Source organism: Plenodomus lingam, assembly GCF_022343315.1.
Source record: "Plenodomus lingam strain CAN1 chromosome Unknown scaffold_20, whole genome shotgun sequence".
Lineage (NCBI taxonomy): Eukaryota > Fungi > Ascomycota > Dothideomycetes > Pleosporales > Leptosphaeriaceae > Plenodomus > Plenodomus lingam.
The window spans coordinates 1,362,155-1,375,702 of NW_027093974.1; the positions used below are offsets into that span (position 1 = coordinate 1,362,155).

Consider the following 13,548-nt stretch of genomic DNA (forward strand, 5'->3'; position numbering starts at 1 on the left):
CCGTCGAAGACAGTGGAAAGGAAGAGACGAGACAAACGAACAAAGATGCCCTGTCCACTGCTGCTGCACCTTGCTCAGCCTTGGTGTGTAACCGTAGGTACAGATGCTATGTATGTACTATGGTGGATACGCAAGTCGGTCTCGTAGGTACCGTAACATGGGCGACGAGGGCCCCTCCCCCTCTCCAAATGTTGACCCTCGTCCTCCCTCCTTCTCATCATCATCATCATCATCATCATCATCATCATCATCATCAGATCCATGCAGGGGACACTGGATATCCATCCGACAAGGCTCAAGCCTCAAACAACTCGACGGTTCCCTGCCTGGATGATCCTCCATGGCCCTCCTGTTTTCGCCTGTGCCTGCTCACTTGTACCTAAACTACTCTAGTGCACCCTGCGTGCAACCCAATGTTCCGCCATCAGGTGGGTAGATGGTGGTATGGTACCTAGAGTCGTAGTGTGGTGGCTACCGTTACCTAGTACCGACTAGAAGCACACCTGAGCACGCCCACTACCTACCGGTATCTGGCTTGGCCCATTTGTGTATGTACCCGTATGGTGTACTGTCGGTACCTAGTACCTCGAGAACAAGACCAATGTATTCACCCGAGTCAGCCCAGTGAAGCTACTGTGGTCGGTAGAGGACCTTTGTATCTTTTTTTCCTACTACCTACGGTGATACTAGAACGAGGGCGGTGGGTACCTACTACATGTGCACTATGCCTAAACAGCCGGCCAACCCTCACCGCATGACCCCACGACCCGTGGTGGCTTCATCTGCCTTCTGTCTTGGCCTGCGCCTGCCGAAGCCCAGTCCTGGAGGTGAGGATATGCGCTCGCTTCTTTCAGCCAAGCTAGCTGCCGGCCTTTCACAATTTGCGGGGAAGACCCTGAAATCCTTTTTTTGTTCAGCCTCAGCTCCTTTTTGTGCACTGGGCCTGGACTTGGCCTTTCTACCCTTGCTACGCCTACTACCCTTACTACCCCTACTACCCCTACTACGCCTTCTACACACTACCTACACAGTACAGTCCCTCCCTAGGCACCGACCCACCCGGATCATCAGCATTCATCAGCATTCATCAACATTCATCAACATTCATCATCCTATCCACCCCATCCATCCCGTTCCATCACCCACCCCTCGTCAATCTCGTCGTTGTTGCATCGCACCCACCCATGGCCAGCCACAGCTCGCAAGAACTACCCGACGTGCCGGGCCTAGCAGGCTACTCGCGCTTCGAACTCGAACTAGAGGTCCGTATAGCCAGCAAGCAACCAGATCGACGCAGCCAGCCCCCTGCCCTGCTCTGTCCTGTTCTGTCCTGTTCTGTCCTGTTCCTGAGGATGGCTTCCTGACCACCTAGCTAAGACGTGCTCAGTTCGTCCAATGTTTGGCCAATCCCGTCTACCTCAATTATTTGGCCCAGCAGAAAACACTCGACAAGCCCGAGTTTGTCGCCTATCTTGGCTACCTGCAGTACTTCAAGGAGCCCAGATATGCAAAGTTTCTACAGTACGTACTCTGTCTGCACCCCCACCCCCACCCCCACCCCCACCCCCCACCTTCATCATCTTCATCAATTCCCCCTTAGCTCGCTTACTGAGCATGTGTTTGCAGCCACCCTGGTCCAACTCTCAGGGCGCTCGAGCTACTGCAGCAGCCGCGCTTCCGCAAGGAGATTCTCTCGCCCCTACTTGTAGACAGACTCACCATCGAGGGCCAGAGGAATGCATTGCCCACCCAGAGAGATTGACTGCCATCTCCATGAACGAGCGTGCTGTTGTCTGCTTCAGAGGCGGGCCTGTTCAGTAGGTAGTCGTGACGGACGCATGGAATGACGCTCTACCTGCCTCACTCCTCTTCTGCCGGCGGCGTTCGGCTGAAATCAAAATGCATGGTTCCGAATGAGCGCAAAAAGCATGTAGCCGTTGTCGCAAGGTGGGGTGGCAATCACGATGGCTCTCGATACGGTCTACAACCTAGGCGGGTGTACTATACATCGAGCACTTGCGTCCGTACATGAAAGAGTGCACCGTTACCTAGATCGGCCCTCACGTTTTTGGGTGGCATTCTCACTCTATACAATAGGGCTGCAGAGACTATTCTACGTACTTACCTACTGTTACTTACTGGTCCTTCATGGGCAGACAATGGTCCCAATGGGAATGACGTTGTGTGTTCTAAATTTACAAGGACAGAAATACCTAGGAATAGCCGGCCATATTATATACTATGTATACACAGTACGAGCTCAACATGTTTTCCCTCGTATCCACTGCAAACATAGCGGTACCCTAACCTACCACCAAAAGTGCCCAGCCCACAGCCCATAGCCCACGGCAGAATTGCTTCTCACACGTGATTCGGTACAACGAAGCCCCGCCGCCCAATCGGGACCCCCACGTCACTACGCGCCATGGCGACATAGCATCCTGAGGTTCACCATCAGGGTACTGCGGGATTTGTAAACTTTCGTTGCACCTTTAAATCTCACCACTACCAATATGCGCTCCGTGGCAGAAGCCGAGTACGTTCTTCCTGTATGCTTCCCTCACTCTGGCTAATATCCCCGCCCCAAGAAATCACTGGTGCCAGCTAGACGACTTCCACTCCCTGGCCGATTTGAAGATTCATGTATCTTCGCACAAGGAGCCACTGATAACGGCAGGCCTGAGATCGGTTTGCTGGAAGGTGTGTCCTGTTCAACCAGCTACGCGACCGGTGACTTATCGGCCTAGATTTTCCTCGTCTTCAAGACTCTCGACCGCTCCTCATGGCCTACTCGCCTCAGCCACTCGCGCAAAACGTACGAATCGCTACGGTCACACTACCTCCGCGCCATACAGAACCCTGACGAGTTTGAATCTTCAGCGGATCCACTGAGCGATAACAGTGAGGTATATGCCACCCCCGGACTACGCCTGTCTAAAGCACGTCGAATATTGACTCGTGCTAAGCGTTGAAAGTCCCCATGGGTCGCCCTACGAGCCGACGAAGATCTGCGAGCCGAAATATTCCAGGACATCGAAAGATGTATGCCCGACAATGTCTACTTTCGACAGCCAGCAACACAGAACATGATGTTGGACATATTATTCGTCTGGTGCAAGATGCATCCAGCCATAGGCTATCGTCAAGGCATGCACGAGATACTTGCACCTTTGCTTTGGGTCGTGGAAAGGGATGCTATAGAGCTCAAAGGTGCGAGCGTGGGCAGTGTCGATGACACTCTTGCAGATGTGATGGATGCAAACTACATCGAACATGATACGCATATGCTTTTCGCAATCATCATGCAGACTGCCAAATCGTACTATGCACCAGCCGACTCCGGTTCGACAACAAAGGATACACCCATGCTCGCACGAAGTTCCAAGATCTTCGAGCATTATTTACCAAAAGTCGATGCAGAACTGCACGCGCATTTGGTCAAGCTTGACATTGTGCCTCAAATCTTCTTGCTGTAAGTAGAGATGGACTCTTCTTTGGCCAGGCTGACAGGAAGGAGGCGATGGATTCGTTTACTTTTTGGACGAGAATTCGCGTTGGATGATGTCTTCGACATGTGGGATGCGCTGTTCGCCATTGACTCCACGCTGGAGCTCGTGGATATGATTGCTATATCTATGCTGCTTCGTATACGGTGGAAATTGCTTGCAGCCGATACCAACGAGGCTTTCACATTGCTGTTGAAGTATCCCGAGCCAGCCACACCTGCGTACACTTTTATTAAAGATGCTCTATATCTTCGCGATCACCTCGACGCCCAAGGGGGTACTGAAATCATCACACGATACGGACAGCCGCCACCTGCCAAACGACTCGAACCTGCACCCAGCTTTCGCGAGCCCTCGCCGTCTCCATTCTCGTCTCACCGGGCACGCAACAGCTTGGGGTCCCCAAGAAGCTTTGTTGGTCAGCAGGGAGCTGGCATCGAAGCACTCTTTCAAGGTGCGGCGAAGAACGTCCTTGAGCGAGGCTCACAATGGGGGGTAGGCAAAGCACTGCGAGATGCTGTAGGCGAGGTAAGAAAGAATGTTGAGGCTTATCAGTCAGGTACAAACTCCGGTCAGAGCACTCCAAGATCGGGAGGGCGTGAATTTCGAAGACCTGCACAATTTGGAGCTGCGAACACAAGGCCCGGTCCAGATCGAGCCTATTCGGTCAATGCAAGCAAGAAGATAGAAGAGCTTGATAGACGAAACGGTAGTCTAGCCAAGATGCTGGAGGCCGCTGTAGCCGATCTTTGGGAGTACCATAAGGAGCGGAACGAAGATCAGAAGGTGAAAAAGGCAGATGACAAGAGCAAGGAATCTTTGGAAGCTTTGAGCCTTGCTATTGCAAAAGTGCAGTTTGTGCAGGTCTATCTCGAAGACTCTTCGATTCCCCTTCCGGTCGAGGAGGTCACTGAGCAGGCTGCGACTGCAAAAGCTGTCGCAACTCTTTCGTCTTCGGAGGTTCAGTCACCTGCACCTTCGGAGAATGTACCAGCCGTACAACCAATCACCGTGACATCAACAGCTGAAGCTGTACCCAAAGATCTCATCAGCACAAAATCGTCCATCGCTGCTGATTCCCAGTCCATGTCACCAACAAAAGCACAGCCACGATCGCCCTTGAATGTAAACCTATCACCACGCTCCCGGCCTCATCTCACCTCTTCAAGCTTCTCATGGATGTTGGGTGAGGAGTCAGCATCCTCAGACTTTGCTACTGGCGCAGCTCACTCGACGTTCTCTGCTGACGAGAAACGGCGGATGAAGGGAAAGGGTTTCCTGTTTGGTGAGGATGATGACGACGAAGGTAGCATCAAGGACGGCAAAAGAGGGAGCATCAGCAGCAAGTCCAGTTCCAAAGGCGGAAAGAGCGCAAAAAGCAAGCATGCATCAGACCATGCCGAGGTTGAGGAGGAGGTGATTGACTTGGCCAACATGGGCGCACGAGGAGTGATCTGACGGGAAGATGGCATGACACATCACAGACCTCAGTTGTGTGGAGACCAACGCAGTGGCAATGGAGACAGGCCTCCAAACCCCACAAGTACCACGTCAGAGGCTGTACCTCAGACCCAATGTGCAACAGTGATCTCGAATCCGTAGTCATCATGCGTCGGCACGGGTATATTTGTCTGGAGTAAGCCGAGCTTGGTGTGTAGAGAGGTTGACATTGATGCGTAGTTGGAACCGTCGGTGCTCATCGACATCTTGAAGGACAAGGAAGAAATAGTGCCAAAATCACAGATTCATCAGATCAACATCTTACGCCATGGACGTGTAGAGAGCTACTGACCAAGGTATCTTCTATACCTACTACCTTTCCCCCTCACGGCCAGTCCCGATGATAACAGCACCCTTCCAACGCTCCTCATCCGCCCCACCAATGCAGTAAGCTGCCGTAGCTCCTCCACTAAACCTCACACGCTCGGTCCCACGGAATATGCTCAAATTCAGGATACCGCATGAACACACGCCTCACAGGCTGCCAACGACATGACCAAGCCCTGGAAACGATCCACTTGACTCGGTCGCCATTCGCCCAGCACAAACCAGATCTGCTTCTAGCCCTCGGGTCGGAGCTATGAGTCGCCCAGCGCGTCCGAACCACCACTTATCGGTCCCAAACCACTGAGGCCCCCCAACCCATAAGCCCAGGCACTACAGCACTAACGCAAGGGAACTGTGGCTACTCGGCGTGGCATGTTTGCATAGGGTGCAGCGTCCGCAGTGGAGTGCAGTCAAGTGGCAAAGAACTGCCAAAATTAGTGTAGGTGACCGGCGTGGGTTGCGGGTGCGAGATGCTTGGGTGCTGTGTTGCTGAGAAGATAAAAGGCTGCCCCGCTCTTGCCCCTCGTTTGACCTTTCTTCTCTTCCTCTTCACCACGCAGCAATCAAAAGCAACAAGCAACGACTTGAACAAACCGCTCAACCCACTTTCCAAAACACGAATCTATCCATCAAAATGAAGGGAGGCTGTGGAAACGCTGCTTGCACTTGCGCCGACTGCAGCTGCGCTGCAGGTGGCTGCACTTGCGGCCAGTAGTATGTTGCCCCTCCTTGCCTTTCTCTCTCCTAGCTGCCCCCCTTCCCCCTCGTCCAAACTTTGTCACGACCAGCACATCCCTGGCATGGCTTTCTTCTAGACTCGAAGCCTGCCCTTCTCAAGCGTCTCCCAGAAATAAACAAAACACTTGCTCCGTTTAGCAGTCACTAACACGCATGTACCACAGAACTCTCTCGTCACATGACAATCATGTCTTCTTCTCTTCCTCTCCTCTTCTCACCTTTCTCGCCACGATAAGATCAAAGCCACGGCCCAACAAAACCTCTTCTCTCCTTTCTTTTCACAAGGCCAATAACGGGACGAAGACATTACATATCCGAGCCTCCGACATGCCCTGTCCTTTGACCCCCCTTTTCCTATGGACAACTGGATCATCGACAGTGCTGTTTGGGCGGGGGGGGCTTGCAAGGGGATTCCACAATCGTTAACTTGGATGTTTGATTTTGTTTTTTGGGGGGTTTTCTTTGAGGGGAAGGGTGCTGGGGAGGAAGGTAGTTGCGTGAAAAGATGAATGCATGCATTCTATCGTATGTGTGAATTGTGTTGTTGATACGGTGAAGCGATGTGATTGTTGCATGCTCGTGCTCGTACTCTTGCCCTACCATACCATACCACACCCCAACCAACCCTCCAAAACCACGGCTCATTTCCGCACTGCAAACTCTCCACTATACACAACAACAAATGACAAGAAAAAAAAATCAACAACAAACACCCCGCTATATCAAAAGACCAGGATAAATGGGAAGAAAAAGCATTCACACTGCATCACATAACGACCATACACGCACACATGCATACATGTACATCCACACACAGACATGGTTATATATATGAATATATATGATCTCCCACCCACCAACCCTCCCCCCCCCCAAACTCGTACCCAAAAAACCACGCCCATACAAAACCCCACCCCCATTGAAAACAAGGAGAAACCCCCCCCCCCAGATATTCCACAATACAATAAGTCCGTAACCCGAGCAAAGCAAACAAGAATGAGAATGCGATAAAAGACGAATACACAACCCCTTCTTCTCTTCTTCACGCACAGAAGTGGTGCGGTGCGTTGGGCTTGTATTGCATTGCGATTGTAGGGAGATGAAAAAAGAGGGAAAACAGAGAATCCCACCGTCTTTCCTTTGATGACGCCTTGGTTTGAAAATAAAAAGGGAGGGGTACCGAAATGAAAAAGATAGAGTGATGCACATGAAGCCCGTTTCTATCCTGGTATATATTTTCCTCGTCTTGATCTTGCTCGTCATCCTTTTTCCTACCTCTTTCTCCCTGCTTTTCTTCTGCTTTCTTGTACACCCATCATGGCCTGCTAGGTAGCCGTCTTCAGCCCAGCCGAGTAAATCCTCTTTAATTCTGCCGACTCGCTCTCCCCCTCCCGTCTTCCTTCTCTTCTTCACTCTCAATCACTTGCTCTGGAAAAAAAGTGCGCCAGGTCTCCTAGTACCCCTCATCTTTTTGATTCTTACCCGCCTCAGCCTGCGCCTTGGCATTGGCCTTCTCCTCCTCGGTCAACTCTACGAGATCCGCGCCATCCAGACGAAAGCCCTTGGCGTCGACAATGTGCTCGCTCGCGGTATTGAGGTAGAGTTGGTGGAGTCTGGGCAGGAAATACTGCATGACGCTGTCTGCAAGATCCTTTGCGACGAGGCCCTTGTCGACCCAGTAGTGGCGGACAAAGACACCTTTGCAGCCGCCGCGATTGACGGCCTCCGGGGCGCCGTTGGCTTCAACGCAGGGCAGAACGCGGATGTCGTCTGGGCGGTCGAAGTCGTAGCGCAGGTAGTTTCCAAACGCGGCTTGTTCATGCGCCCAGTCGAGTTTCCAGCGGGCGCAGCCGGGGTACTTCTTCTCCGAGGGACACTCGGCCCAAGCTCTGTACATGTCTTGCGTTCGCTTGCTCTGACGCGCAATGACAAAGCCCGTGTTGAGGAAACGGTTGCCCTTGTCGTCGTAGTTTTGGGGCTCGTTGGGGTCAATGGCCATCATGGCGAGGGTGTCGTCGGTCATGTTCCAGTAATTGAGCAGCCACTCGAGGGGGAGGTGCGGGTAGTGGAACATGACGTCCGAGTCCATGAAGACAATGTAATCGTGGGTTTTGAGGGCTTCTTTCATCATCGGCACCTTGACCCACGTGCCCCAGCGGTCGGCGTAGTCGGGGGCGCGGATGAACTTGTAGTCGTAGCCGTGGATCTTTGCTGTTGTCAAGCTGTCAGTTTATGCACCAGGCAAAGCCATCGACGGCCCTGCATGCAGAAGCGTGGGGACTATACCGAACATGTAATGGCTGAGCATGCCAGCAGATAGGGGCCGCATTGACTTCCACTTCAACTTCTTGTCCATGAGCTGGCCCGGGGCCGTCAACGGCCGGCTGTCAATGTCCAGTATGAGTACCCTCTTGCCCAGCTTCTTCGTGAACTTTGGCTCGCCGTGCAGGCGGTAGACGTCGCCCTCCTCGGCCGTAAAGTTGGCCGCATCGACGGGATGTAGTATGGGCCCGTAGAGGGCTTTGAGTATGGTAGACATGGAATCCTCCATGGATGTGTCGCCATTCGAGGGCGATGCATATTGTGCAGTTGGATATCTGTCGCACGGCCGTTAGAGATTGTGGCATGTGATTTCAGGGCGAAGGGGGCGTACTTTAAGGCGGCGAGGCTGGTGGGCATGTATGCAGAGGGAAGACTGAAGTAGAAGACTGCGAAAATAACGGACACCAGGGTAATCAGCAGAACGCGCCGCCACCGCCCTTGCGGGCTCATGTTGGCCAGCGGTGTGCTCAGCGAGTTGGCCAATGATTGGTACGAGTAGTCGGCCATGCCCGTGAAACAGCGTGACTCCTTTCCAGCGATACAGAGTCGGATCGGGTGGGAGGATTGGGGTTTGGGTTTGGGTAGATTCGTAAGATGGGTTAGGGACCTTGGAAGGAGGTGCAGGGAGGCGGAGGTCTGCGGCGAGACGGGTGCTGCCGCCGGCCAGGGATCACAGACTTGGTGCACAATGCGGGCTGCAGCCACAACAAGAACAGCAACAGCAACAGCAACAATCGTTGTGTGGTGGCTACAATGGGGAGATGGACAGGCCAAGAAATGTGCAGAAGAGAAGACGAGGAGAATGACGAAGCACGGCGAATGTCAGAAAAGGTGTCTTGTGGGGAGAAGGAGGAAGGCGCAAGTGTGCCCTAGACGGTCCGGTCAGCAGCCAGCAATCAGCAGTGGAACAGCGAGCACGGTTCTGTTTTGTTAGCCTTGGGGACTCTTTGGTCAGAAGCTTGATGTGCATCGAGGCTCTGTGCGGTGTCCATGTATCTTTGTAGTTACTGTTGTAGTTGTCTTTGTAGTTGGCATGTGCCTAGTGTGTATGACTGGGGTGTGTACCTACATGGAACTTGTACTGTACAATGTGTATGCCATGTGCTACTTACATGGAACTTGTACTGTACAATGTGTATGCCATGTAATGTGTATGCCATGTGCTACTTACTACCAGACCTGTGCAAAGCCACCGTCGTCGTTGAGAGGATGGAGGGCGGCCGAGGTGAAATGGATGCTCAGGGGGGGGGAGCCACCAGGCGGAAGATCTGCACAGCAAGCCAAAAAAAGAAAAATCCACACTCGGAAGTGGCGTTGAAATTGCCAATTCCATCTCGGCACCACCTAGTACACTCTATTGTCCCGCTACTCTAGGCCTGTCCGTCCATCTCATAACCCTACCTCTTCTCGCAGACACCCGACAGCCAAATCCGTACTCCACGGGTTCCTCCAAGAGGTGCGCGTCGCCATACGATCCCACTCCCGTGACTTTGCAACAACCTGCGTCCATGGCCATCGTCTTTGTCAAAATCCATCTTTGGCCGCTGATGTCCCGCATGCGGTTAGTCGGCTTTTTAGAGCCCGAGTGCCTGCATGTCCGTCCTTTTGCCTACCGTTACCAGCCATACTAGGCACACAAGTAAGAGTAGTACCGGTACAATACTGTACTACTTCGCTCCCCCCAAAAGCACACTCTCTACATGGCAGAATCTCCCACAAGCACAAGGCAGAAAACAGCCATCAGCCCCATCGTCTTGGGACACTTGTACATCCTCTCTCCCTGCGAATCGGTAATCCACCTTTGCACAACCACGTCGACAAACAAGGGAGGAGTCATCGGACAGGCCAATCGACCAATCACATGTCGAGTGAGCGCAGCAGCTCAAAGTCCTTGGCAATCCCCGGGCTGCTTCTCGCGCAACTCTCAATCAGCGTCATCATAATCCGAACCCACGGCTGCCAGTCGGCTGGCAATGTGTCTTGCAGCTTGCGGTCTGGCGATCGCGCCACGGCCTGGAACAGCAGCACCTGCCCAAAACATTGGCAACACCACCCGAATTTGATTGGCAGTGCCGACAGCATCTGGGTACACAGTCCCATGGTAGTCGGCCAGTACATGCCCCCTCGCAACCCTTCCTTGACCTCGTTGTACTCCGCATCCGTCGTGACGCCCGGCGCGTGCAATGCTTTGTAGAGAAACGGGCGACCAATGTGGAATTTGGCAACAAGATAGCGACTCCGCAGCATCGCTTTGGCAATCACATGTGCTGGGCTGGCCGAGTCGTTGTCGCTTTCATCGTCTGAGAACTGCAGCGATGGCGGTAGATTGGCGCGCCACTGCTCGAGTTGATGGTGCATCTCTGTCGTCACGCTCGTACTCGGGAAGCCCTCCTTCTCAGCAAAATAGTACAGACTCTGTTTGACGCGCGTGAGGATGATGCGATGAGCGGCCTGAGCGAGGAAATGAAAATTGAAAAACGAGTCGTCCTCATCAGTCACGAGAACTGAAATCGATGTCTTGGGGCGTGGACATTGCGTGAATTTCGGCAAGGGCATGTCAGACTCGTACTCCAATAGCCCGCTGTGAGGGAGAAGATCAAGCTCTTGCGTGATGACCGTCTCGTACATCAACGTGCACCAGTAAAGCCGGGAGAACATGTCGCCATCCCACTGGTGGAAGTCAATCACCTCCCCACGGCTCAGTAGGCTCGTGCAGCAAAGCGCTGCTCGGTTGACAGTGGCCCAAGAGTCCAGAGGCCGCAGGATCTGCGCGTAGTACAGTGTCGACAGCATGTAAAACTGACCCGCTACGACATCGTTCTGACAGATCAGAAATCCAAAGCGCCTCCTAGCCTCATTGAAAAACTTCAACCCAGGTGGGTCGTCGTTGATCAACTCGTACCACTCTGGACGCACAAAGCCACGCCCAGACGGTGCAGATCGTGAAGGAAGTGCAAAGTCTCCTTCCTCATAAGCTCTGACAGCTAGGCTGCCGAGCGCCAATACGTTCAGCGCCAGACATGATTCAATATCATACCCAAACTCGTTTTCAGCAGCCATACCCAGCGTAGTCGAATAAAAGTGGTATTTGTCGAGTACAGGTGTGATGCGATGAAAGACAGCAAAGTATGCATCTGAGAGTCCTTTGACAACAGATTGCGGAAGGCTCATTAGCCATGTGTCGGGAGATGTACCAAAAGGTCTATCAATGTGCACTGGCAGAGGTGGTCTCTGACTTTCGATTTCGCCAATATAATCTTGTGGCAGCCCGTCTCTTGCGGAAACAAACTCAACGGGCAGTATTTGTTTGATGGCGGGCCACAGTGATACACGATGCTGACTGAAGGAGAGTGCGACTTTACTGGGAGCTTCCGGTATTGGGAACGAGGTTTGCACAGGAGTTCCAGCGACCTGTGGTGACATTGCCATTTCGTGCACACTCGCTCTTGCATGATTGTGACGATACAACAAAGCAGCCGGACTCTGAAAGCTGGGACTGGTTTGAGAGACGGTAGAGGAAGGCGACAGATGAACCAGATCCGACTCCGCAAGCAATGGCTGGCCTGGCGATGCCGTCTTTGGTGTGATGATGGCAGCTGTCAGGTCTTCAATCTTCGTTTCAAGCCTCCTGATGGCATTGATAGCCACGGCCATGGATTGATCCTTCTTGGTGGCGCGTGGTGCTTGATACGTACAGGGCAGATTCATGATTCTGCAGTAGCCACACTTTGGCCTGTCTTCGTCGCATCTTGTTTTCCTGCCTCTACAAACGTCGCATGCCTATCAAGTCAACACACGAGCGGGAATAGACAGTGAAGGCACACTGACCAAGGTAGCCATGAATGATCGAGGCCTCTTCAACGCAGACCCATTTGCATCGTCCTGACTTCCATTGCCCTCTACATCATCAGACGCTTGTCGATCTGAATGTCCTGCATGCGAACTCGTGGCAATATCATGGGACCTCTTGGTCATAGCCCTTCCAGCTGAAATGTGTGATTGTACATTCAGCGTGGTGACAGGAGCTGGCTGGCGCCGGTCCTCGTCTACAGAATTCGGAGCTAAGTCCAGATTGAGAGGTGAGGCTGCCAGGGTAACCCTAGCGTCGTGCACGGTCTCCAGCCCTGGAGCACGACCTCACACCTCACCTTCCCTATCACCGTTCCCATGATCAACCTCCAACTTGTTTTTCGACATGCAGTAGACGGCAGGGCGATTACAGCAATCATATGCGGGCCTTGAGTGGTCTCGCGACCCTCTTCACTAACTGAGTTGCTTCCTTGCTGACCAAGATCGGACAGAGACTCGTACAATCCAGTATTGTATGGGCTTTTGAGCTCCGCATCACTTGGACAGATATCAGCTTCAAGCATGTACTGCTCTTGTTGAATACTCAGACTGATTGGTATTGAGTATACACATTGATCAGTCACAGAACTTCGGCCTTCAGCAGCCGGCTTGCAGCTCCAGCCTCCATCTGTGTTCATCTTTGGTGTCTGGTCCTCGAAAATCTGATTTGCTTTGCTGATTTGCGTTGCTGATTTGCTTTTTGCCACGCGTGGTTTTACCTTTGGCTCTATTGAGTGTATACTGATACTGATTCTGGCACCCAATTTCAAAACTCTCCCGACGGCGATCACCCGGTCTTGCCAATTTCTTCTGAGCTCCTGTCATACAACCTAAATGTTGATGTCCGATTTATCAATTGCTTGTCTGCATGACTGCATACCAAACTCTTTGCCGCGTACCTGTTTCGTCTCTAGCTGATGTCCACCAGCATGGCCAGGGTTTTCGCTGTTGTCAATGGAGCTTGTAGAGAAGCATCACATCGGCTCAACAGCATCCATTTTGATCTGAAATGTCCTTACCAAGACTTGCTCATCCACGGACCAGAGTGCTGCATTTATATATTCATTATACCGCCCGAAGGTCTAAATCATGACATCGCAGCATGTGACATCCGTTTGTTCCTGGTACCCTACAGTCTCCGATGCCCCGAAGAAGGTGTCTGCAGTGCCGTAGCCTGTGGTCAATATCCTCCACCAGCTGCCCGAGCAAGACAGGCCAAAGCAACCAAAGCTGTCTCATCGCCGTGGGTACTTCAACATCTTTGGAATACAATCAGGTGCATTATCCCTTTCAGACGAAGTCGCAG

At 52.6% G+C, this 13,548-nt stretch overlaps 6 protein-coding genes across 6 annotated transcripts; 3 read left to right on the top strand and 3 right to left on the bottom strand.

The window, feature by feature from the left end:
- Positions 1-117: 117 nt before the first annotated feature.
- On the bottom strand, positions 118-342 carry IAQ61_011447 (uncharacterized protein; the record flags this gene model as incomplete). Its single annotated transcript, XM_066099203.1, has 1 exon — positions 118-342. The coding sequence occupies one exon, from the start codon at positions 340-342 to the stop codon at positions 118-120; it is 225 nt and encodes a 74-aa protein (XP_065950722.1).
- An 842-nt stretch (positions 343-1,184) lies between these two features.
- SOH1 (suppressor of hpr1) lies at positions 1,185-1,762 on the top strand (the record flags this gene model as incomplete). The annotated part of the gene is made up of 3 exons (XM_066099204.1): positions 1,185-1,262; positions 1,388-1,521; positions 1,627-1,762. 3 exons carry the CDS (start codon positions 1,185-1,187, stop codon positions 1,760-1,762), a joined length of 348 nt encoding a protein of 115 aa, XP_065950723.1.
- A 751-nt stretch (positions 1,763-2,513) lies between these two features.
- Positions 2,514-2,972, top strand: IAQ61_011449 (uncharacterized protein; the record flags this gene model as incomplete). Its single annotated transcript, XM_066099205.1, has 4 exons — positions 2,514-2,536; positions 2,589-2,700; positions 2,748-2,906; positions 2,967-2,972. 4 exons carry the CDS (start codon positions 2,514-2,516, stop codon positions 2,970-2,972), a joined length of 300 nt encoding a protein of 99 aa, XP_065950724.1.
- A 114-nt stretch (positions 2,973-3,086) lies between these two features.
- On the top strand, positions 3,087-4,964 carry IAQ61_011450 (uncharacterized protein; the record flags this gene model as incomplete). Its single annotated transcript, XM_066099206.1, has 2 exons — positions 3,087-3,472; positions 3,518-4,964. 2 exons carry the CDS (start codon positions 3,087-3,089, stop codon positions 4,962-4,964), a joined length of 1,833 nt encoding a protein of 610 aa, XP_065950725.1.
- A 2,560-nt stretch (positions 4,965-7,524) lies between these two features.
- Positions 7,525-8,900, bottom strand: IAQ61_011451 (uncharacterized protein; the record flags this gene model as incomplete). The annotated part of the gene is made up of 3 exons (XM_003843960.2): positions 7,525-8,282; positions 8,358-8,668; positions 8,725-8,900. The coding sequence occupies 3 exons, from the start codon at positions 8,898-8,900 to the stop codon at positions 7,525-7,527; spliced, it is 1,245 nt and encodes a 414-aa protein (XP_003844008.2).
- A 1,350-nt stretch (positions 8,901-10,250) lies between these two features.
- Positions 10,251-12,880, bottom strand: IAQ61_011452 (uncharacterized protein; the record flags this gene model as incomplete). The annotated part of the gene is made up of 3 exons (XM_066099207.1): positions 10,251-12,173; positions 12,222-12,439; positions 12,682-12,880. 3 exons carry the CDS (start codon positions 12,878-12,880, stop codon positions 10,251-10,253), a joined length of 2,340 nt encoding a protein of 779 aa, XP_065950726.1.
- Positions 12,881-13,548: the final 668 nt, after the last annotated feature.